At 40.7% G+C, this 22,629-nt stretch overlaps 1 protein-coding gene across 1 annotated transcript; it reads right to left on the bottom strand.

The window, feature by feature from the left end:
* Window positions 1-16,547: 16,547 nt before the first annotated feature.
* LOC112785418 (uncharacterized) lies at window positions 16,548-18,180 on the bottom strand. The gene is made up of 5 exons (XM_025828887.1): window positions 17,506-18,180; window positions 17,215-17,340; window positions 16,969-17,103; window positions 16,777-16,863; window positions 16,548-16,685 (listed from the first exon to the last, which is right to left on the bottom strand). The coding sequence occupies exons 1-5, from the start codon at window positions 18,178-18,180 to the stop codon at window positions 16,548-16,550; spliced, it is 1,161 nt and encodes a 386-aa protein (XP_025684672.1).
* Window positions 18,181-22,629: the final 4,449 nt, after the last annotated feature.

Here is a 22,629-nt window from a genome sequence, read left to right as displayed (position 1 = left end):
GCGGTGGGAGCACCTGCAAAAGCACTCCGACGCTAAAGTCAGTGCAAGATATTAAGAGAATACTACGAATGAGATAATGAAATGTATTTTGTAACCTGTCTTCTTCTGGGTTACTTGGTTTGTTTATATAGGTGAGTTGAGTGTTATCCTTTCATCGTTAGTTTCAATTTTCAAGGTCGTGAGGTGAGTGCCGTTATTGTTAACGGACTAGAGATGGTGTTTTGACTTGCTTTCAAGTTGTGTTGAATTCTCCTACGTTAATATCTCCGCCTTTTTTGGTCGGTTAGGATCTATACCACGTTTTAGGGTACACGTAATAGCCCCCAAGCTTGTCTGACTTTGTCTCAAAAAGCGTCAGGCAAGCTTTTATGATCAGCTACTTCATATGCTTTTCTTGCACGATGCTATTTTTGGGTTGTTCTCGTGTTGGATTGGGTTTTCGTAACTTGGGCTTTCGTTTGAGTATTGACCATGGAAAGAAGTGAGGAAGAGATATGGGTTATACTAGAGGAAAGTTAAAAGACTTTTTACCTTGTGAATCGTGTTTTCATTAATTTGCCCTCTCACCGCTTGGGTTTTCGAGGCCTAGAGCGGTCATTACTTTTGTTCCCACTAAGTTAGTGGGTTGTAATAATAGCTGTTGTATTCTCAACATTCTGCTCTTTCGCATTCTTCCTTCTTGTTGACCCCTCATGACTTCTAAAGGTTAGTTTCCCTCTCCTGATCATTTTTGTTTCTATTTTTTGCAATGGTGAGAGAGAAAGAGAAAGAAAAACTGAAAGTGGTTGAGGTAAAGAAAGATGACCCTTATCATTGGGTACATGATAATGTTAGGACCCGTTTGTCGTCTTATACGAGTGTCGAGTCAATGCGTGAACTGGGGGGTTTGAAATTTGTGAAAAATGGTTCTGGTGTGTCAGTTGAGCTTTTCCCCTGTTCTGGCGAGGATAGGGTTTGTGAGAGGAGGGGTGATTGGAAGTATTTTTACATGTATACTCCCTGTCTAACTGAACTGCGCGTAAGTTTTCCCTTTTCTGATTTTGAGTGTAATGTCTTGACCCAACTTAACTGTGCGCCTTCGCAGTTGCATCCAAACTCTTGGGCATTTCTTTGCGCCTTTCAATGTTTGATGGAGTTTCTTTCTTTTCTTTGCTCTTTGTCGGTATTCTTCTCGTTGTTTCAGTCCAAAGGGGTACAGAAAGGTTTGCCTTAGCAGCTTTCCTGGCCACTCCCTTTTTTTGCTTTACAAGTCTTCTTTTAAGAACTTTAAATCCTTTTTTGTTAAAGTTCGGTCGGTTGAGGCCGAGTATCCGTTTTACTTAGATGATGAGCTTATTGAAAGGTTTCCTCTTTATTGGTGTTCTGAACCGAGCCAAATCCTTGAAGCTACTGAGCGGATTGAAGAGGAAGAGTCTTTTTTAGATTTTCTGATAGAAAGCTTTGCTGTCAGGGAGTGTTTATCTATTCCCGAGCTCTTGCGTTTGTATGACTCTGGTGATAGTGAGGGTTTGAAAACTTACATAGGTAATATTTTGTTTGCTATTGGTTGTGTTAATGTTGTATTTCTTTCTATTATACCTGCTTTGCGCCTGTAGGTGGACGAGTTCCCCATCTTGATCCTTCTCGGTTCCAGTCTTTGTGGCTCAGGGAGATGCAGGTGGCTCAGGGATTCTGAAGGAGGGCGGTGGTGAGGCTGCTCAATCTACTGCTTAGTCGGCATCTTCGTATAAGAGGAAAAAAGATGACACTGAGAAGTCTTTGGAGGTTATTTCTGAAGGTGACAGAGAGGCCGTTGGTAGTAGTAAGTCCATATTTGATCGACAAAAAAGGCTTCACGGTTTTATCTCTGGTACGAGTCCTCACTCTTTGTGGAGCGAGCAATTTCCCATTGCCGAGCTTTCGGATAGGGTTTCTCAGTATCCTGGTTATATGCTCATGACTCGTCGTGTTGATATGGAGGGTATGGGGAAGTTTATCCAGGTCGGTTTGCATATGCATATGTGTAATTTTCTTTCTTTCTTGTTTGTTCTTTATTCATGTTTGTGTGTTACTATCGTAGATCATTGCCTCGCGGTTGATGTGTGTTGGTCGTACTACTGAGCTGGTCGGGGCTGAGCAGCAGGTTTCCATGGAAAGGGTTGCTGAGCTGGAGAAATTGATTAAGGACAAGGATACTGAAATGGAGAAGTTGTTGAAGGAGAAAGACGACGTTATTGTGGATGTCACAGCGAAGATAAAAGAGTCTGAGGACGAGGTTGTTCGTCTTAGATATCAGATTCGACTTATACAAACAGAGATAAAAGATAGCGATAAGACTAAAGGATAGCTGACTTCCAGAGTCCATGAGTTGGAAGAGGAGGGAATGGAGATGTTTTCCTCTGGGTTTGATTAAGCTGTCAGTCAGGTTGCTGTTTTAGCCCTTGAGTTTGATTGTGGCCGGCTGGATGTGACCAAAATAGTCATTGATGGGAAGCTTGTTGTGGACGGGACTGTGGAGGATCACGACGAGAATGTCCCACCTTCTTGATTTATGTATTTGTATATTTCTGTGACTGTGACTTGTGTATTTTGATGTTTGTTTGTCGTTTTGAACTTAAGTAACCTTTATTTGAGCTTACCAAGGTCTGGTCAATTTGACAATTTGGTATTTGGATAATATATAGTTATGACTGCTTGGTTTGATACTTTTGTATTCAGAAGTAGGATAGAAAAAAATAGGAATAAATCGTGTATTCATATTGCGTTTCTCTAAATTCGACAATTTGACAAGTTGGGCGTCCGGCCTCGTTAAAACCCTCCTGAGGTAAAACCCTTATATGGGAAAAAACCTCTAAGGGGGAAAAATATTACCTTCCTTCGCGGATTTGTACAAGTTAGGATCTATACAACTTTAGTGAAGATATATTCCAATTTCCTGATAATGGGTCGCCTTGCAGTGTTTGGAGTTGGTAAGCCCCCATTATGAGCACTTTTGAAATCTGAAATGATCCTTCCCAATTTGCGGCAAGTTTCCTGCAAGATGGGGGTCGTCATGCCTCGGTTTTCTGGAGGACCAGGTCGCCTTCGTTGAATGTCCTGGGTACTACTTTTTTGTTGTGTCTTCTCTCTGTTAGCTGTTTCATTGCTCTTTGTTTAATAGCAGCGATGTCTCTATCTTCCTCCACGAGGTCTAGCTCGGCCCTTCTTGTATCTATATTTTTATTGTGATGGTATAGCTCGAACCTTAGTGTGGGGATGCCAACCTCGATTGGTATAAGGGCCTCTGTTCCATAGACTAGTTTCAATGGGGTTTCGCCTGTTGTAGTTTGTATCATCGTGTTATAGATCCATAGTATTTCTGGGATCAGATCTTCCCATTCACCTTTTGCATTGCTGAGCTTTTTTCTCATTGCCTGCAATATTACTCGGTTAGTAGCTTCGGCCTGCCCATTTGTTTGTGGGAGTTCAACCGAGCTAAAATGGTGTTGTATGTCAAAATTTTTCAAAAATGATGCAAGTTTGTTATCTGTAAATTGTCTACCATTATCCGATATTATTTCCCATGGTATTCTGAATCGGTGTAAGAACCGTGACAAATTAACCGCCTAATTAGATAATTAATTGCCCAAATTAGGTTCCAAAAAGTTAGAGTGAGAATTTGAGGATTTAAATATGATTTTTGGACTCAGTATGTTTTTCTGAGTTAGAAAATGTGTTTTCTGCAAAAAACTGCAAAAAACCGCGAACCAACAGTTGAACCGGTTGAACCAGTTCAAGTCTGCCCGGTACTGCGTGGGAAAAAGTGAAAACAGTCAAAAACCTTAGAAAAATGATAGAAGTCGAAAATCGGGCGTTAATTTTAAAGGTTTGGCCTGAAGTTGGGCCAAACGGGCTAAAAACGCTAAAGGGTTGGATTGAGCCCAAGTTGGGCTCAAGCCCAACATATAAAAGGGTCCATTAATGAACCCAATCAGCCATAACACTCTCAAAACATAACATCACCAGCTAAGAAGAGAAGGAGAAGAGAACCCCATGAGCACTATTCACCATCTTCTTCTCAAGCTCATATGTTGAGCTATAGAGCTCCGATTGCCACACCGTTTGCGGCTACGCGTTCCTTGTGAAGAGCTCTACAAGACCCATACAAGAAACTAGAAAGGTAACCACGAAATTTTCCCAGTTCTTCTCTTCAAAATTTCGAAAATTTAGGGCTTTTGATTAAGTGAGATTTTGTGATTTTGGGTGTTTAGGTGCACTCTATCCTTTGGTTAGCATTGGATTTGGTATCCATAACAGTTGGGCAAGGTAAGAGCTTTTGAAACCCTTGTGAGATTATGATTAAATTGAGCCCTAGGTTGACTTGTGATGATTTATGCATATATAGCTTGATTATTGTGAGTTTGGGAGCTATTGGAACTTGTTGGTGCTTGTTGAAGTGGAATTGAAAGCTTGGAGTGTGGTTGAGGGATTGATTGTGCAAAATTTGGAGTTTTGATTCATTTTAGAAATCGGCTAAGGTATGGTTTTGGTTTCCTCTATGTAGTATATAATATTCATGGACACTTAGGCTAGTGACTTATAGGATAAGTTTGAATTATAATGGTTGATGAGTTGTTGAATATTAATGTATGATGATTTATTATGGATTGATGATGATATGATGATGATGATGATTGATTGTGTGAATTGAAAAGTGAATGGTGATAATATGTGTGATGTTGATAACGATGAAATGGTAATGTGGTTGGAAAATGTGAAAGAGGATTGATTATAATGTGATATGTGATATTGAGGTTGAGAATAATATGTGAAGAAAAATATGGTAAGTTTGGTGTGATATGACACAAAGGGTAAATTTTGATGAAAAATGGAGTTTGGGAGGGGTTGGTATGGTTTTGGTTGTGTTTTACAAGAAATTGGGGATTTTGGCAAAAGTTAGTTTTTGGTGAACTTTGTCTGATCATAACTCATGTCTCAATTTTCAAAATTGAATGATATTTGTTTGAAATTAAAGCTTATTGAAAACCCTTCGAATCGATATAAAGTTTGTAAAATTTGGAATTTTTTAGAGGAAGTTATGATCAATCAAAGTTAGGTGTTAAAATCTGAAATTTTGCAAAGTTGCAGAATTTTATGATTTCTGGTATGTGTGCACGCACAGCCTCTGTGAAAATTTTAACCTGTGCGCACGTACAAACATGTGCGTACGCACACACAGAGGCAGGCAATCTATTCACAGCGCTAGCACAGCTTGTGCGCGCACACACTAATGAGAATTTACAACCTGTGCGCACGTGCAGCCCTGTGCGTACGCACAAGTTGGGAAGGGGAGTTTGTTGAGGGCGCTAGCACAGGTTTTGCGAGCGAACAGACATTGTGAATTCTGTTACCTATGCGTACGCACACCTCTATGCGATGCACACGTTTTAAAACTTCTCTAGGGCGTGCGCACGCACACCCCTATGCGTACGCACACGCCCTGTTTCTCAAATTTAAACTTTGTTTTCAACTATTTTACCTTTCCAACAAGATTGTAAGCTTTTGTGACACCATTTTATGCTTTTAGTCTTAATTTTGGGCATGAGAACATGGGAAATAACCTGAGGGTTTTAGTTGATGATTATTATGAAAAATTAGAAAATAGAGATTTATATTTCGGGTGTACTGAGGATGTGTTTGACGGTATGTGAAGAATGACTGATATATGAGATGAGGACTGATGAATTGTTAAGTTCGGAATTGAAATGTGAATTGACAGTAGTTGTGATGAGTCAACTCGGAAATGGAAATGTTGATGTGACAGTGGTTAAGATGAGTCGAGGACTCAAATGTGCAATGATGAATCATTGCTGTATTAAAATTGTTTTATGAAAAACCACTGAACTACTGTTTTAAATTTAGATTATGAGACGCTATGCGCCCGACAGGGACGACGGTTGGATCCCACCTGTCGAGGTAGCGGCGTCGGCGTAAGGGCGGTGGTTCGTTCCGCTTGCGTTGAGATGTAAGGTCTGTGGTAAGAGTATCCCGCTCGCATCCATTCGGATCAATAGAGCGTGCAGGCGCAAAACCCTGGACAGTGATCCGAGTACTATATCTCGGGGGTTCCTAATGATGATTTCGAATGGCGACATTTCCATGGAGATGTGTCGGGTTGGCAGTTAAACCGACAATGTGATATCACAGCCAGTAGGACAGGTATTCATCATATGCATTTTATATCTGTTTGTTTGTTTTACCGACTTGTAATTGTATGCCTAATTGAATAACATGCCTATTTGCTTACTTGACTTGCCTTATATGCTTCTACTTGTGATTTACTTCCATTGCAATTAATTGTAATTTCTACTGGGATTGCGGAGGTTCAGAAGGCGGTGGCGATGGGATCGCTTGGAGGATAGGTTGGTGAAGGCTGTGGGACAGCGGTGTTTGGTTAGAATAGAAATCCCTTAAGATAGAGTACCCTGTTTATTTATGTTAAGATTTATATAATTATGCTTATCTATTTTAGTATGCCTTAAGATTGAAATCTTGTGATGGATATGAAGTCTAGGATTGCCTTTGGCGTCCCGAGATCTTATATCCTACATCACTGGGCACTGTTACCATACTGAGAACCTCTGGTTCTCATGCCATATTTCTGTTGGATTTTTCAGATGCAGGTCGCAACCCACCTCGGTGAGTTGCTTGGATGGTGACAGAAGCGGAGGATCATATTACTCTTGGAGTCTTTTGATTTATTTTGTTATACATCTCTCACTTTTGTATTTTGTTTTTGCCTAGAGGCTTGTATTGAGAGAGAAAAACTGTATAAGCTGATTTTACTGTCTGGTTTCATGTATGGTCTGTATATAGCTAGCCGGCTTAAACTCCACGAGTCATGGCTAGATTCTTATGATATTATATTATTATATTTTGATATATCTTATCTGTATCTTGTGTTTTAAGTTAGAAGCTTTGTTAGTACGTTTGCGCTTTTTAAATCCTGTTTTTGAGCTATATCCTTTATCAGGTTTCTAGATTATATTAATTCTTTCTATATATTATACGTATGAGCTTAGAACTGTCTTAACCTTTGATTAACCTTTGCTTTACGATGCGAAGTAAATCTTAGGCTAATTAGGGTGTTACATTTAGTGGTATCAGAGCGGTTCATCCTAGTGAGCCTGAGGGATGGACCGATTGTGCTTCATTGCATACTCTGTGTGTCTTTTCTTTGATGCTATTAAGTTATCTGTCTGATATTGCATAGCATGCTTGTTTGTGAATGCCTGTTTGGGATAATTGAAGCACTAGGCTTTTGATATTGAGACTGATCACCTTGATATCGATTGTTTGGTGTAGACAGGAAGCGGACGAGGTCGAGCCCGTTCACAAGAAAGTAGGAATGCGCAACCGGCGGACAACCATGCCGAATTCATGGCGGCCATGGCAAACCTTGCGAATACTATGGAGGCTAATGCTGCTGCGACTCTACAAGTTGTGCAGAGGTTAGGCCAACCGGCCGAAAATGGCAACGGAAATGGTGAAGGGAATGTGAATGATAATGTTGAGGGAAATGGAGATAATGCGGGAGGTGCCCCGATGATCTTGGCGACTTTTCTCAAAGTTCATCCGCCAATTTTCCGAGAATCAACTAATCCTACTGAAGCGGACAACTGGTTTCAGGCCATGGAACGTGCCTTACAGGCGCAGCACGTTCTGAATAACCAATATGTTGAATTTGCTGCTTATCAGCTGGGAGGAGAGGCTCAGCCTGGTGGCAAGTAGAGTGTCGATTGCTACAGCTCCAGAATGTCGACGTACCTTGGGATGTATTCCAGACGGCCTTCTACAAGAAGTACTTTCTTGAGTCTACAAGGGAAGCGAAGGAGATGGAATTGATGCAGCTGAAGCAAGGTTCCTTGTTAGTGGCAGACTACACAAGCAAGTTTGAGGAGCTTTGTAAGTTTTCTAGGGTATGTCAGGGTTCCCCGGAAACCTATGAAAGTTGGAAGTGTATCAAGTACCAAAGAGGCTTGAAGGACAACATTATGACTGCTGTGGCTCCAATGGAGATTCGTACTTTTTCTGACTTGGTGAACAAGGCGAGAGTGGTGGAAGAGTATGCCAAGACGGTAGCTTCGTCCAAGGAAACTCACGAAGGAAGTTTTAAGACATGGCAAGTATTTCCATCCGAGGGGTCAAAGTTTCAAGAGAGGAGGATATGCGCCTCAAGGTCAAGGAGGCTTTATAAAGAACACTCAGGATCAGTTTCAACGTGGCAAAGGGAGAGGAAATCAAAGTAAGAATTCTCTGGATTTGACTTGTGTACGTTGTGGGCATTTTCATCCATATGACTCATGCAAGGTTGGTTTAGGTGGTTGCTTCAACTGTGGATTGCCTGGCCACATTGCGAGGGATTTCACTCGTGGGAGGAACCCAAATGCGGGTCAGAGTCAGCATCATGGTCGAGTTTTTGCTGTGAACGCCAAGGATGCTTGTAAGGCAGATCCGTTGATGAGAGGTATATGTCTAATTGGTGATAAATCCTTAGTTTCATTGTATGATACTGGAGCTTCACATTCGTTTATTTCATTTGCTAAAGTTGATGAACTAGGTTTGAAAGTGTCAGAGTTAGCATTTGATCTGCATGTACATACTTCGCATCAGACGGTTATGACTAGGTCAGGTTATAGGCAAGTAGGATTTAAACTAGAGGGTAGAGATTTTGTACATGATTTGATCTATTTGTCAATGGTTGGATTGGAGATGATTTTGGGGTTTGATTGGTTGTCGAAGAATCGGATTTTGTTGGATTACTTTGAACGGACAATTCAATTTATGCCGGAAGGAGAAAATGGAGCAGTGGTAGCTGAGGGTTATTACCTGAACTCTGTAATGGTGCACTGTGGTAGGGAAGGGTGTCAGGGTTACATCTTGTTAACTGCTAATGCTTCGGGCGATGCCCAGAACTTAGATCAAATCCCGATAGTTAGAGATTTTCTGGAGGTATTCCCGGAAGATATCCCTGAGTTCCCACCTCAAAGGGAGATTGAATTTATGATTGAATTGGTGCCAGGAGCTGGACCAGTATCGATTGTGCTGTATAGAATGGCTCCGATAGAGCTGACAGACTTAAAGACTCAGTTGGAAGAGCTTTTGAACAAGAGGTTTATTCGACCGAGTGTATCACAGTGGGGAGCGCCAGTTTTATTGGTGAAGAAGAAGGATGGAGGAATGCGACTGTGTGTGGATTACCGACAGTTGAACAAAGTAATTGTGAAGAACAAGTATCCGTTACCTAGGATCGACGACTTGATGGATCAATTGCAAGGAGCCGGAGTGTTTTCCAAGATTGACTTGAGATCCAGTTACCATCAGATAAGGGTGAAGGAGGATGATATCCCTAAAACTGCGTTTAGGACGCGCTATAGACACTACGAATTTGTGGTGATGTCCTTTGGGTTAACAAGTGCACCTGCTATTTTCATGGATTACATGAACAGAGTCTTTCGTCCCTTTTTGGACAAATTCGTGGTGGTTTTCATAGACGACATCTTAGTTTACTCTAAGACGGCAAAGGAGCATAAGGAACACTTGAGGATTGTATTGCAAATCTTAAAGGAGCGAAAGTTGTATGCTAAGTTGTCAAAGTGTGAGTTCTGGAAGGAGGAAGTAAAGTTTTTAGGTCATGTGGTGAGCAAAGGAGGAATAGCCGTAGACCCTTCGAAGGTAGAAGCGGTAATGGAATGGGAAAGACCAATGACGGTGATGGAAGTTTGAAGCTTCTTGGGCTTAGCTGTATATTACCGAAGATTTATTGAAGGATTTTCCCGAATAGTACTACCGATGACTAAGTTGACAAGGAAGGATGTGCCTTTTGTGTGGACGTCGGAGTGTGAAGAGAATTTTCAAGCTTTGAAGGAGAAGTTAACTTCAGCACCTGTTCTAATCTTACCGGAACCGCATGAACCGTTTGAAGTATATTGTGATGCGTCACTGAAAGGTTTGGGTTGCGTGTTGATGCAACACCGGAATGTGGTGGCTTACGCATCGCGTCAGCTGAGACCGCATGAAGTGAATTACCCCATTCATGATTTGGAATTAGCGGCGATTGTGTTTGCCTTAAAGATTTAGATACACCACTTGTATGGAGTGAGCTATAGCGTCTTTTCAAATCATAAGAGCCTCAAGTACATCTTTGATCAGAAAGAGCATAACATGCGTCAGAGGAGGTGGATGGAATTGTTAAAAGATTATAATTTTGAACTAATTTATCATCCTGGACGGGCGAATGTGGTAGCAGACGCTTTGAGTCGGAAGCCCTTGACAATAGCTTGGATAGGGATTAAGGAAGAAGAGCTAGTGGATAAGTTTGTGGATCTTAAGCTAGATATTGGTGAAGTTGCCGGAAGAGATTGCTTGAATTAGTTGCAAATCTCGAGTACATTTAAAACAGAGATTCAGAAGGCTCAGCAAGATGAGCAAAAGTTTCAACAATTGTTTCAACCAGTTGGTGATAAGAGGCGTGGAGAATTCACCAAGGATGATGAAGGGTTATGGAGATATAAGGTAAGAATTTACATACCGGATGTCGGGAGTTTGAGGCAAGAATTGTTGTCAGAAGCTCACAACAGTGGGTTTTCTATTCATCCCGGAAGTACAAAGATGTATTATGTCTTAAAAAAGATGTTCTGGTGGCCTGGGATGAAAGGTGATATAGCAACAGTGGTATCCAAGTGCCTAACGTGTCAGAAGGTGAAGATAGAGCATCAGAAATCGTCGGGAATGCTACAACCACTTGAGATTCCTCAGTGGAAGTGGGAAGGAATTGCAATGGGTTTTGTGACCGGATTACCAAGGACTAGGTTGGGATTTGATGCGGTTTGGTTGATCGTGGATCGCTTAACCAAATCTGCTCATTTTCTCCCTATCCGAGTGAATTGTTCTATGGAGGAGTTAGCGAGGTTGTACATCAAGGAGATCGTAAGGTTGCACGGTGTACCATCGAGCATAGTATCGGATCGTGATCCCCGATTCACATCAAGGTTTTGGGGAGCTTTCCAAAGAGCTTTCGGTACGAAGCTATGTCTCAGCACGGCATATCATCCGCAAACAGATGGACAGTCGGAAAGGACTATTCAGACGTTGGAGGATATGCTGAGAGCATGTGTATTGGATCAACCCGGAAGTTGGGACCGTTACAAGCCATTGGTGGAGTTTGCGTACAACAATAGCTTTCATGCGAGCATTGGGATGGCTCCGTATGAGGCCTTGTATGGACGGAAGTGCCAATCTCCACTTTGTTGGTATGAATCTGGTGAAGTAAGTATTTTGGGTCCTGATTTGATAGCAGAGACTACTGAGAAGATTAAGAAGATTCGGGGGAGAATTCTAACGGCACATAGTCGATAAAAGAGTTATGCTGATCAGAGAAGGAAACTATTGGAGTTTGAAGTGGGAGAACATGTATTTCTGAGGGTTACACCGACTACTGGAATCGGAAGAGCAATCAAAACCAAGAAGTTGAATCCGAGGTATATAGGACCGTTTGAGATTCTGAGGCGATTCGAGCCGGTGGCGTATCAAGTAGCCTTGCCACCTCACCTGTCTAACTTACATGACGTATTCCACGTGTCTCAACTTCGCAAGTACACGTCAGATGCGGCTCATGTGTTAGAGCCTGAATCGGTCGAGTTGAGGGAGAACTTGACTTTTCAAGTAACACCGGGGCGTATCGACGACACTAGTGTGAAGAAACTGCGAGGAAAGAAAGTCTCATTGGTTAAAGTTGCTTGGGAGCGAGCAGGAGTTGAAGAGCATACTTGAGAATTGGAGTCCGAGATGCGAAAAGATTATCCCGAGCTTTTCTCAGGTAATCACTAATTTTGAGGGCAAAATTTCTTATTTGGTGGGGAGAATGTAAGAACCGCGACTAATTAACCGCCTAATTAGATAATTAATTGCCTAAATTAAGTTCCAAAAAGTTAGAGTGAGAATTTGAGGATTTAAATATGATTTTTGGACTCAGTAGGTTTTTCTGAGTTAGAAAATGTGTTTTCTGCGAAAAACCACGAACCGGTTGAACTGGTTCAAGTCTACCCGGTACTGTGCGAGGAAAAGTGAAAACAGTAAAAAACCTTAGAAAAATAATAGAAGTCAAAAACCGGGCGTTAATTTTAAAGGTTTGGACCGGGCTCAAGTTGGGTCCAAGCCCAACATATAAAAGGGTCCATTAATGAACCCAATCAGCTATAACACTCTCAAAACATAACATCATCAGCTGAGAAGAGAATCCCATGAGCACTATTCACCATCTTCTTCTCCTCAAGCTCATATCTTGAGATATAGAGCTCCGATTGTTGCACCGTTTGCGGCTACGCGTTCCTTGTGAAGAGCTCTACAAGACCCGTACAAGAAATTGGAAAGGTAACCACGAAATCTTCCCAGTTCTTCTCTTTAAAATTTCGAAAATTTAGGACTTTTGATTAAGTGAGATTTTGTGATTTTGGGTGTTTAAGTGCACTTTGGCCTTTGGTTAGCATTGGATTTGGCATCCATAACAGTTGGGCAAGGTAAGAGCTTTTGAAACCCTTGTGAGATTATGATTAAATTGAGCCCTAGGTTGACTTGTGATGATTTATGCATATATAGCTTGATTATTGTGAGTTTGGGAGCTATTGGAACTTGTTGGTGCTTGTTGAAGTAGAATTGAAAGCTTGGAGTGTGGTTGAGGGCTTGATTGTGCAAAATTTGGAGTTTTGGTTCATATTGGGAATCAACCAAGGTATGGTTTCGGTTTCCTCTATGTAATATATAATATTCATAGACACTTAGGCTAGTGACTTATAGGATAGGTTTGAATTATAATGGTTGATGAGTTGTTGAATATTGATGTATGATGATTTATTATGGATTGATGATGATATGATGATGATGATTGATTGTGTGAATTGAAAAGTGAATGGTGATAATACGTGTGATGTTGATATCGATGAAATGGTAATGTGGTTGGAAAATGTGAAAGAGGATTGATTATAATGTGATATGTGATATTGAGGTTGAGAATAATATGTGAAGAAAAATATGGTATATTTGGTGTGATATGACACAAAGGGTAAATTCTGATGAAAAATGGAGTTTGGGAGGGGTTGGTATGGTTTTGGTTGTGTTTTACAAGAAATTGGGGATTTTGGCAAAAGTTGGTTTTGGGTAAACTTTGTCTGATCATAACTCATGCCTCAGTTTTCAAAATTGATTGATATTTCTTTGAAATTAAAGCTTATTGAAATCCCTTCAAATCGATATAAAGTTTGTAAAATTTGGAATTTTGTAGAGGAAGTTATGATCAATCAAAGTTTGGTGTTAAAATCTGAAATTCTGCAAAGTTGCAGAATTTTATGATTTTTGGTATGTGCGCACGCACAGCCTTTGCGAAAAATTTAACCTGTGCGCACGCACAGACCTGTGCGTACGCACACGCAGAGGCAGGCAATCTGTTCACAGCGCTAGCACAGCTTGTGCGCGCACACACCAATGAGAATTTACAACCTGTGCGCACGCACAAGTTGGGAAGGGGAGTCTGTTGAGGGAGCTAGCACAGGTTGTGCGAGTGAACAGACATTGTGAATTTTGGTACCTATGCGTACGTACACCTCTATGTATACGCACACGTTTTAAAACTTCTCTAGGGCGTGCGCACGCACACGCCCTGTTTCTCAAATTTAAACTTTGTTTTCAACTATTTCACCTTCCCAACAAGATTGTAAGCTTTTGTGACACCATTTTAAGGCTTTTATGCTTAATTTTGGGCATGAGAACATGGGAAATAACTTGAGGGTTTTAGTTGATGATTATTATGAAAAATTAGAAAATGGAGATTTAGGTTTCGGGTGTATTGAGGATGTGTTTGACGGTATGTGAAGAATGATTGATATATGAGATGAGAACTGATGAATTGTTAAGTTCGGAATCGAAATGTGAATTGACAGTAGTTGTGATGAGTCGAGGACTCGGAAATGGAAATTTTGATGTGACAGTGGTTGAGATGAGTCGAGGACTCGAATGTGCAATGATGAATCATTGTTGTATTGAAAATGTTTTATGAAAAACCACTGAACTACTGTTTTAAATTGAGATTATGAGACGCTATGCGCCCGGCAGGGACGGCGGTTAGATCCTGCCTGTCGAGGTAGCGGCGGCAGCGTAAGGGCGGTGGTTCGTCCCGCTTGTGTTGAGATGTGAGGTCTGTGGCAAGAGTATCCCGCTCGCATCCCTTCGGATCTATAGAGCGTGCAAGCGCAAAACCCTAGACAGTGATCCAAGCACTATATCTCAGGGGTTCCCAATGATGATTCTGAAGGGCGACATCTCCATGGAGATGTGTCGGGTTGGCAGTTGAACCGATAATGTGATATCACAGCCAGTAGGACAGGCATTCATCATATGCATTTTCTATCTGTTTGTTTGTTTTGCCGACTTGTAATTGTATGCCTAATTGAATAACATGCCTATTTGCTTACTTGACTTACTTGCCTTATATGCTTCTACTTGTGATTTACTTCCATTGCAATTAATTGTGATTTCTACTGAGATTGAGGAGGTTTGGAAGGCGGTGGCGTTGGGATCGCATGGAGGATAGGCTGGTGAAGGCTGTGGGACAGCAGTGTTTGGTTAGAATAGAAATCCCTTAAGATAGAGTACCTTGTTTATTTATGTTAAGATTTATATAATTATGCTTATCTGTTTTAGTATGCCTTAAGATTGAAATCTTGTGATGGATATGAAGTCTAGGATTGCCTTTGGCGTCCCGGGATCTTATATCCTACATCACTGGGCACTGTTACCATATTGAGAATCTCCGGTTATCATACCATGTTTCTGTTGGGTTTTTCAAATGCAGGTCGCAACCCGCCACGGTGAGTTGCTTGGATGGTGACAGAAGCGGAGGATCCTGTTACTCTTGGAGTCTTTTGATTTATTTTGTTATACATATCTCACTTTTGTATTTTGTTTTTTCCTAGTGGCTTGTATTGAGAGAGAAAAATTGTATAAGCTGATTTTACTGTCTGGTTTCATGTATGGTCTGTATATGGTTAGCCGGCTTAAACTCCGTGAGCTGTGGCTAGATTCTTATGATATTATACTATTATATTTTGATATATCTTATCTGTATCTTGTGTTTTAAGTTAGAAGCTTCGTTAGTATATTTGCGCTTTTTAAATCCTGTTTTTGAGCTATGTCCTCTATCAGGTTTCTAGATTATATTAATTCTTTCTATATATTATACGTATGAGCTTAGAACTGTCGTAACCTTTGATTAATCTTTGCTTTACGCGTGAGGTAAATCTTAGGCTAATTAGGGTGTTACAATTGGCGTATAATGTATTTCCATATGAAAGATCATACCTTCTCAGCCGTTATTCTTGCCAATGGTTGTGCTTCTATCCATTTTGAGAAATAATCTATTGAAACTAAAAGAAATTTTACCTGACCCGGCGCTATTGGAAATGGGCTGAGGATATTGAACCCCCATCTGTAGAAAGGCCAGCTTACTTCCATACTGTGCATTACCTCGGCGGGCTTCATGGAGATAGCGGCATGCTTTTGACAGTTGTCGCAGGTTTTGACCTTTGTTATGCAGTCTCTCTTTATGGTCGGCCAGTAATATCCTGTTCGGATAATCTTTGCTGCCAGAGCTCGTCCACTTATGTGATTTCCACATACGCCCTCATGGACCTCGTTCATTTCTTCATTTGCTTCATCTTTGCCGAGACATTTCAGTAATGGGTGTGGGAAACCACGCCTGTATAGCTCTCCCGCTACTATTGTAAAAAGACTTGCTTTTCATCTGAAGTTTTAAGGGTTGGTCTCTTTGCTGGGTATGATTCCTGCATTAATGTATTCAAGAAAATGTAATCTCCAGTCGTTTGTATGAATGGTGTTTATCATGTATAATGATTCGTTGGTAGGTTTTTCTAGTGTAAGTTGTGATAGTGCCGATGTTTGTGTGCTTGCTCTAGTGGCGGCGAGCTTAGATAATATATCTACCCTAGTGTTGTTCTCTCTATGCACGTGTGATATGATAAATTTATCGAAATTTGAAATAAGATCCTTTGCTATGAGCCAATACTGCTCTAACAAAAGATCTTTTACCTGGAAGTATCCTTTGATTAGTTGAACCACTAAGAGGGAGTCGCAATATACTACCAGGCTTTGTACTTGGAAGCTGGGGGTGAGCTTGAGACCTGCCATTAGCGCCTCGTATTCGGCTTGGTTATTGCTTGCTGAGAAGTAGAATTGAAGTGATTGCTCGGCCATTACTGTTTCTCCCTCCTTTAATACTATCCTGGCTCCACTTCCTTCTCGGTTTGATGCGCCATCTACTTGTAATTCCCAAGTCTTCTCATAGTGTTGCTCATCAGGTGTGAGCTCGGAAACGAAGTCCGCCAGGATTTGTGACTTCAGGGCTGGTCTTGATTGAAACTGAATATCAAACTCAGAAAGTTCGATGGACCGCTTGGTCAATCGTCCTGCTAATTCTGGCTTTGTTAATATTTGCCTTAGTGGTTGGTTCATCCTTACAATTATTGTGGCTCTGGAAGTAGTGCCTTAGTCTCCTTGCTGTTGTTACTAGTGCTAGGGCTAGTTGTTCTATTCTGGGGTATCTTCTTTCTGTTGGCTGCATGACTCTGCTGACGAAGTATACTGGCTTTGTGTTTTTCCTGCCTCAGTGACAAGAACCGAGCTTATAGTTTAATTGGAAACAGATAAATATAAATATAAGGGCTTACTGACTTCTAGGCTTTGTAGTACTGGCAGTGAAGACAGGGTGGCTTTAAGTTCGGTGAATGCCGTCTCGCATTCCTTTGTCCACTCGAATTTTTTACCTTTTGGTATCGTCTGGAAAAAGTGATATAATCGGTTTGATACCGCTGGAAAAAATCTTGACAAGGCGGCTACTCTCCCTGCTTGTTGTTGTACTTCCTTTATTATTTTTGGACTTGCCATATTAAGTATTGCCTCACATTTATCAGGATTTGCTTCGATTCCCCGTGAAGTCAGCATGAAACCAAGGAACTTGCCTCCTTGTACCCCAAAAGCGCATTTCTCTGGATTGAGTCTCATGTTATATGCTCGGATCTAACTGAATATTTCTTTGAGGTCTTCACAGTGCGATCTTTTTTGTGTGTTCTTGGTGACCATATCGTCCATGTAGATTTCCATATTCCGACCTATCTATTGATGGAATACCTTATCCGTTAGTCGCTGATATGTTGCACCTGCATTCTTTAGACCAAATGGCATTACTCTATAACAAAAATTCTCATGTTCAGTTATGAAAGCTGTTTTACTCTGGTCTTCTGGATGCATAAGGATCTGGTTGTAACCAGAGTATGCATCCATGAAGCTTAAGCTTTTAAATCCTGACACATTATCTACCAGTTTGTCGATACATGGCAGTGGGTAGGCATCTTTCGGACATGCCTTGTTGAGGTTTGTAAAGTCGACGCACATGCGCCATTTACCTGAATTTTTTCTTACCATTACCACGTTCGAGAGCCACGTGGTGAAGCGAATTTCCTTGATGAAGTCGGCACTAAGTAACTTCTTAGTTTTTTCTAGCTCTGCCTTTGCTTTTTCCGCCCCGAGATTCCTCTTCTTTTGAGCTATAGGTCGGATTGTTCTGTCGATGGTGAGCTTGTGGCAAATGATGTTTGGGTCTATTCCTGGCATATTTGTCGGGGTCCAGGCAAATAGATCGGCGTTGTCTTGTAGTACATTTATAAGCTCCAATTGTTCTTGTCCTTGAAAGGCTCGGCCGATGTAGGTGAATTGTTCTGGTTTCGATGTTAGGGGAACTTTTTGGAGCTCGTCCGCTAGTTGAGGTCTTTCTTGGGTGTCCTCTCGAGGGTCGAGCTCTGCTAGGGTTAGTACTTCGTTCGTGCTGTGGATGGCCTTGACCTCTTGTTGGTTTTTTTGTCTTGTGCCGATGTTTTTCAGGCTTGCATTGTAACACTGCCGAGCTTGTTGGCGGTCCGAGTAGAGTGTTGCTATCTTGCCGTCCTGTGCTTGAAACTTAACACATAAATGTAAGGTAGACACTACTGCCCTGAACATGTTCAAAGCAGGTCTTCCGAGGATAATATTGTAAGGACTGGGACAGTCGACTATAAGATATTGGATATCAATGGTCTGTGATAATGGGGTATCCCCCATTGTCGTTTTTAGCCATATATAGCCTTTAATTGGGACCCTTTCTCCGGAGAACCCTACCAGTTCTCTGGATGAAGGTTGCATGGTTCTTTTAGAAAGTTTCATTTTTTGGAATGTAGAATAAAAAAAGTACGTCTGCGCTACTACTTGGGTCCAAAAGGACTTTTCTTACCAATAGTTATCCTGTTTGGATGAAAATCACCACTGGATCGTCTAAGTTCGGGATGGCCAAAGACATGTCTGCCTGGCTGAAAGTGATTTTGAGACCGGTTGTATTTTTGTTGCTTGGTGGTACTGTTCCTTCGATTGCCAGCATTGCTCGGTAGCTTCGTTTGCGTGCCGAGTTTGTTTTGCCTCCCCCGGTAAATCCTCCGGATATGCAGTTTATGATCCCTTTTGGTGGATTAGGGTTAGACCATCTATTGTCGTCTTTTCCTTCCAAAGTTTGTCGGCGCTCTTCTCGGTTTTGAATGTCTTCCTTATTTCTGCTTCCTTCAACATACTTGTCCAAGAGGCCTTGCCGGGCTAACCTCTCTAGTAAGTCTTTGGCGATCACACATTCGTCCGTCGTGTGCCCATACTTCTGATGGAAAGCACAGTGTTTGCTTTTGTCTACAAATCCTTGATCCTGGTAACTTCCTGCTCGGGCTGGAGGTTTTATTATTTTGGCGTTGAAGATCTCTTTGATTATTTTTCTTTCTTTGTGTTGAATCTGGTGTAATTGTCAAATTTTGGGCTGAGCTTGAATGGCTTTCTTGGTTCCTTGTTGTTTTGCGATCTTATGGCCTTATCTTCTTCAATCTCCATTTGTCCGGCTGCTCTTTCTCGGAACTCCTCCAGTGTCTTCGGTTTAGTCACCGCGATTGTCTCCCGGAACTTACTAGGTCTAAGGCCGACCTTAAGGGCGTGCAGGTGGACAGCTGGGTCCAGATCTGGTATTTCCATGGTTCCTTCAGCAAATCTGGTCATGTACTCCTTTAAGCTTTCGTGTTGTCCTTGCCGGATGGTACCAAGGTAATCCGATCCGTGTACGTATATCCTTGAAGCTGCGAAGTAGTCGATGAAGGACCTTGCCACCTCTTCAAATGAAGAGATCGATCCTGCAGACAACTTAGAAAATCAAAGTAATGTAGCACCATCAAAATAAGTAGGAAAGGCTCGACAGAGTACAGGTTCATTGTTAGCGCCATTAAAAAACATCATGGATTGGAATTTTTTAACATGAGCACGAGGGTCACCAATCCCCTTATACGGCTCAAGAGTAGTGGGTAGCACGAAATTTTTTGGCATCTGGAAGCTGGTGATCTCTTTAAAGAATGGGTTGTCCAAGGTCAGCTTCTCTTTTGGCGGATTGAGGCATAATGGATTGGTATTGCCTTGAGTTGAGCCTTTGGAGTTTCCTTCCTCATGCTTTCCGGCATTGTTGTTGACGGTAAGTTTGGCTATCCTTCGAACTTTTGCTTGAAGTTCAACAATTTGAGCTAAGAGCTCTGCTTGCGTGGGTTGATGAACCCCATTTTCAGCCATGGTTGAGGATCGGAGATCCTGTAAAAGAAAAGAAATAAAAAACTAGGTAAAAAAAAATAGTGGGGTTAGATGAGTTTGTTCGGGCCCCACGGTGGGCGCCAAATGTTCCGTCCGAGTCCAACCGAAGTATAAGGCTCCTTTCGCGACTGCTCGGTCTTGGGATAAGTTATACGTCGTCTTGGAGAGGGTGGTGGAAAACCTCGGCAATACGAAACACGGCGGCGGGAGCACCTGCAAAAAGCACTCCGACGCTCAAGTCAGTGCAAGATAATAAGAGAATAATGTGAATGAGATAATGAAATGTATTTTATAACCCGTCTTCTTCTGGGTTACTTGGTTTGTTTATATAGGCGAGTTGAGTGTTATCCTTTCATCGTTAGTTCCGATTTTTGTGGTCGTGAGGTGAGTGCCGTTATTGTTAACGGACTAGAGATGGTGTTTTGACTTGCTTTCAAGTTGTGTTGAATTCTCTTGCATTGATATCTCCGCCTTTTTTGGTCGGTTAGGATCTATACCACGTTTTAGGGTACACATCAGGAATAAAGAAAGGATTAAAGAAAAGAATTGACAAAATCAAACATTGACCTAGACGGCACAAAATTTCTGTTTTGGAAAAAATTCTAGTAGAGCAAGTTGAAGGAGTATGTACTCCTTACATCATTTAACCATCTTTAATATTTGACGGTGATGATGTTTTAAGACCCAAAAATAAAAAAATTCAATTTAATATTTTTGTAGATTTTTTAAATGAGAAATTTAAGGTGAATGATATTTTTTTAACATTTATTTTACATTTAAATTAATATGAATTAATTCTATATTTTTTTCTATTAAAATATTTTTCTTTAACATTCTTTTTCTAATATGCTTTTCACATAATGTTAAATAGAGTTAAACCCAAAATGGTTTCTGAGATTGGCATCATGCACTAAAATCGTCCCTGAGATTGAAAAAATGCACCATATTAGTCCCTGACCTATTTTTCATTAACGACGTGATGACATGGCATGATGACGTGGACTGTAAGTGACATATGGATGGTTGTGACACGTGTCACAATGTTATTTGGCCACGTGTCCGTTTGTGCCACGTATCGCAACAGTATTTGTTCACGTGTTATCTATTATGTCATCGTTGTATATGCACCAAATTAGTCCTTCACTTTGCATTAAGTGACTCATTTTAGTCCCTGAAATTGAATGTCGTGCACCAAACTAGTCCCTTCACCAATTTTTCTCATTTTTTTTAAATTTAAAATTTTAATATTTTGGATACACTAATTCCAATTCTATTTTTTCATATATCGTTTAAATACAAGTACTTTCATAAAAAATTTTAAGATTTTACTTTTTAGCTTTAATTATATATTTTTTTAATAATTTAACATTGGTAAATTTATAATATATAAGTATGTTATTAAAAAAAATAATTATATAATTGATTAGACACATTTTTTTCATTAAAAAATATGTGTTTTTGACAATAAATTAATAATTAAAATAAACATTTTTTTCTTATAAAATACACGTTTTCGTTATGTGTAAATGAGCTAGATTGAAGCCACTTCAAACACCCTCACTACCATCTTTGACCTCTGCAGTCTAGAAGAAAGAGGTCGGAGATGATAATGAGGGAGGGAAGCTTGAAATGCCTTCACGTCAACTCCAAGACGGCGGTTATTAAGGGTATCCGCAAGAAAAAAATATTTTATAAAAGTATTGAAAGAGGTCGGAGATGGTAGTGAAGGTGCTTGAAAAGCCTTCACGTCAACTCTAAGTTAGCGGTTAGGGTATTCGCAAGAGAAAAAATATTTTATAAAAATACTTTTATTTGAAGAACATGTGAAAAAATAGAATTGAAATTAATGCATTCAAAAATATTGAGAATTTTGAATTTATAGAAAAAAATGAGAAAAAACTAGTGAAGGGACTAATTTGGTGCACGACATTCAATTTCAGGGACTAAAATGAGTCACTTAATGCAAAGTGAGGGACTAATTTGGTGCATATACAACGATGACATAATAGATAACACGTGGACGAATACTGTTGCGACACGTGGCACAAACGGACACGTGGCCAAAAAACATTGTGACACGTGGCACAACCATCCACGTTAGCATGCCACGTGTCACTGGTCACCAAATCATCATACGATTACACGTGGCCAAATTATGAAGTGACACGTGTCACTTACAGTCCACATCATCATGCCATGTCATCACGTCGTTAATGGAAAATAGGTCAGGGACTAATATGGTGCACTTTTTTCAATCTTGGTGCAATTGGAATCTCAGAGACGATTTTAGTGGACGACACCAATCTTAGGGACCATTTTGGGATTTTTTTTTGTGTCTAAACAAGGAAAGAAACAAAGCAAAAACTATCCTAAATCCGAGCGGATGATTCGTTGGAGATCAACACCAGGCTCAGACCAAATAACATGATTAGAGTTACTCTTGGCACCATATTTATCCATCCAATCCGCAGCTCTATTTGCTTCTCGGGACACCCATTCAACGTGAACAAGCTAAGGACGAGATAAAAGCTCCTGAATCTTGTGAACCAAATATGTTACTTCAGATGAATACCCACTTGTAAGCTCATGCATGATGGGCAGAATGTCAAGGCAATCCGTTTCACATATAATATCCCTCAAACCGCAATCCCAAGCTAAAACTAGCCCCCTCCAAGCAGCAAATAATTCACATCTGATTATAGACCAAAGGAGAATGCTTCCAGAGCAGCCCGAGATCCAATCTCCCTTAGAATCTCTAATAATACACCCAAATCCCGCTAAATTTGAATCCATTTTGGGGTTTAACTCTGTTAAATACTATACAATTAATAGTAAACTAAAATACAAATTAGTATCAAAATAAATAAATAAATATAAATGAATCATTAAATAACTATTATAGTGGAC

Source organism: Arachis hypogaea, chromosome 20 (assembly GCF_003086295.3).
Source record: "Arachis hypogaea cultivar Tifrunner chromosome 20, arahy.Tifrunner.gnm2.J5K5, whole genome shotgun sequence".
NCBI lineage: Eukaryota > Viridiplantae > Streptophyta > Magnoliopsida > Fabales > Fabaceae > Arachis > Arachis hypogaea.
Note: the sequence above shows the minus strand (reverse complement) of the source record. Positions and strands in the feature narration are given on the sequence as shown.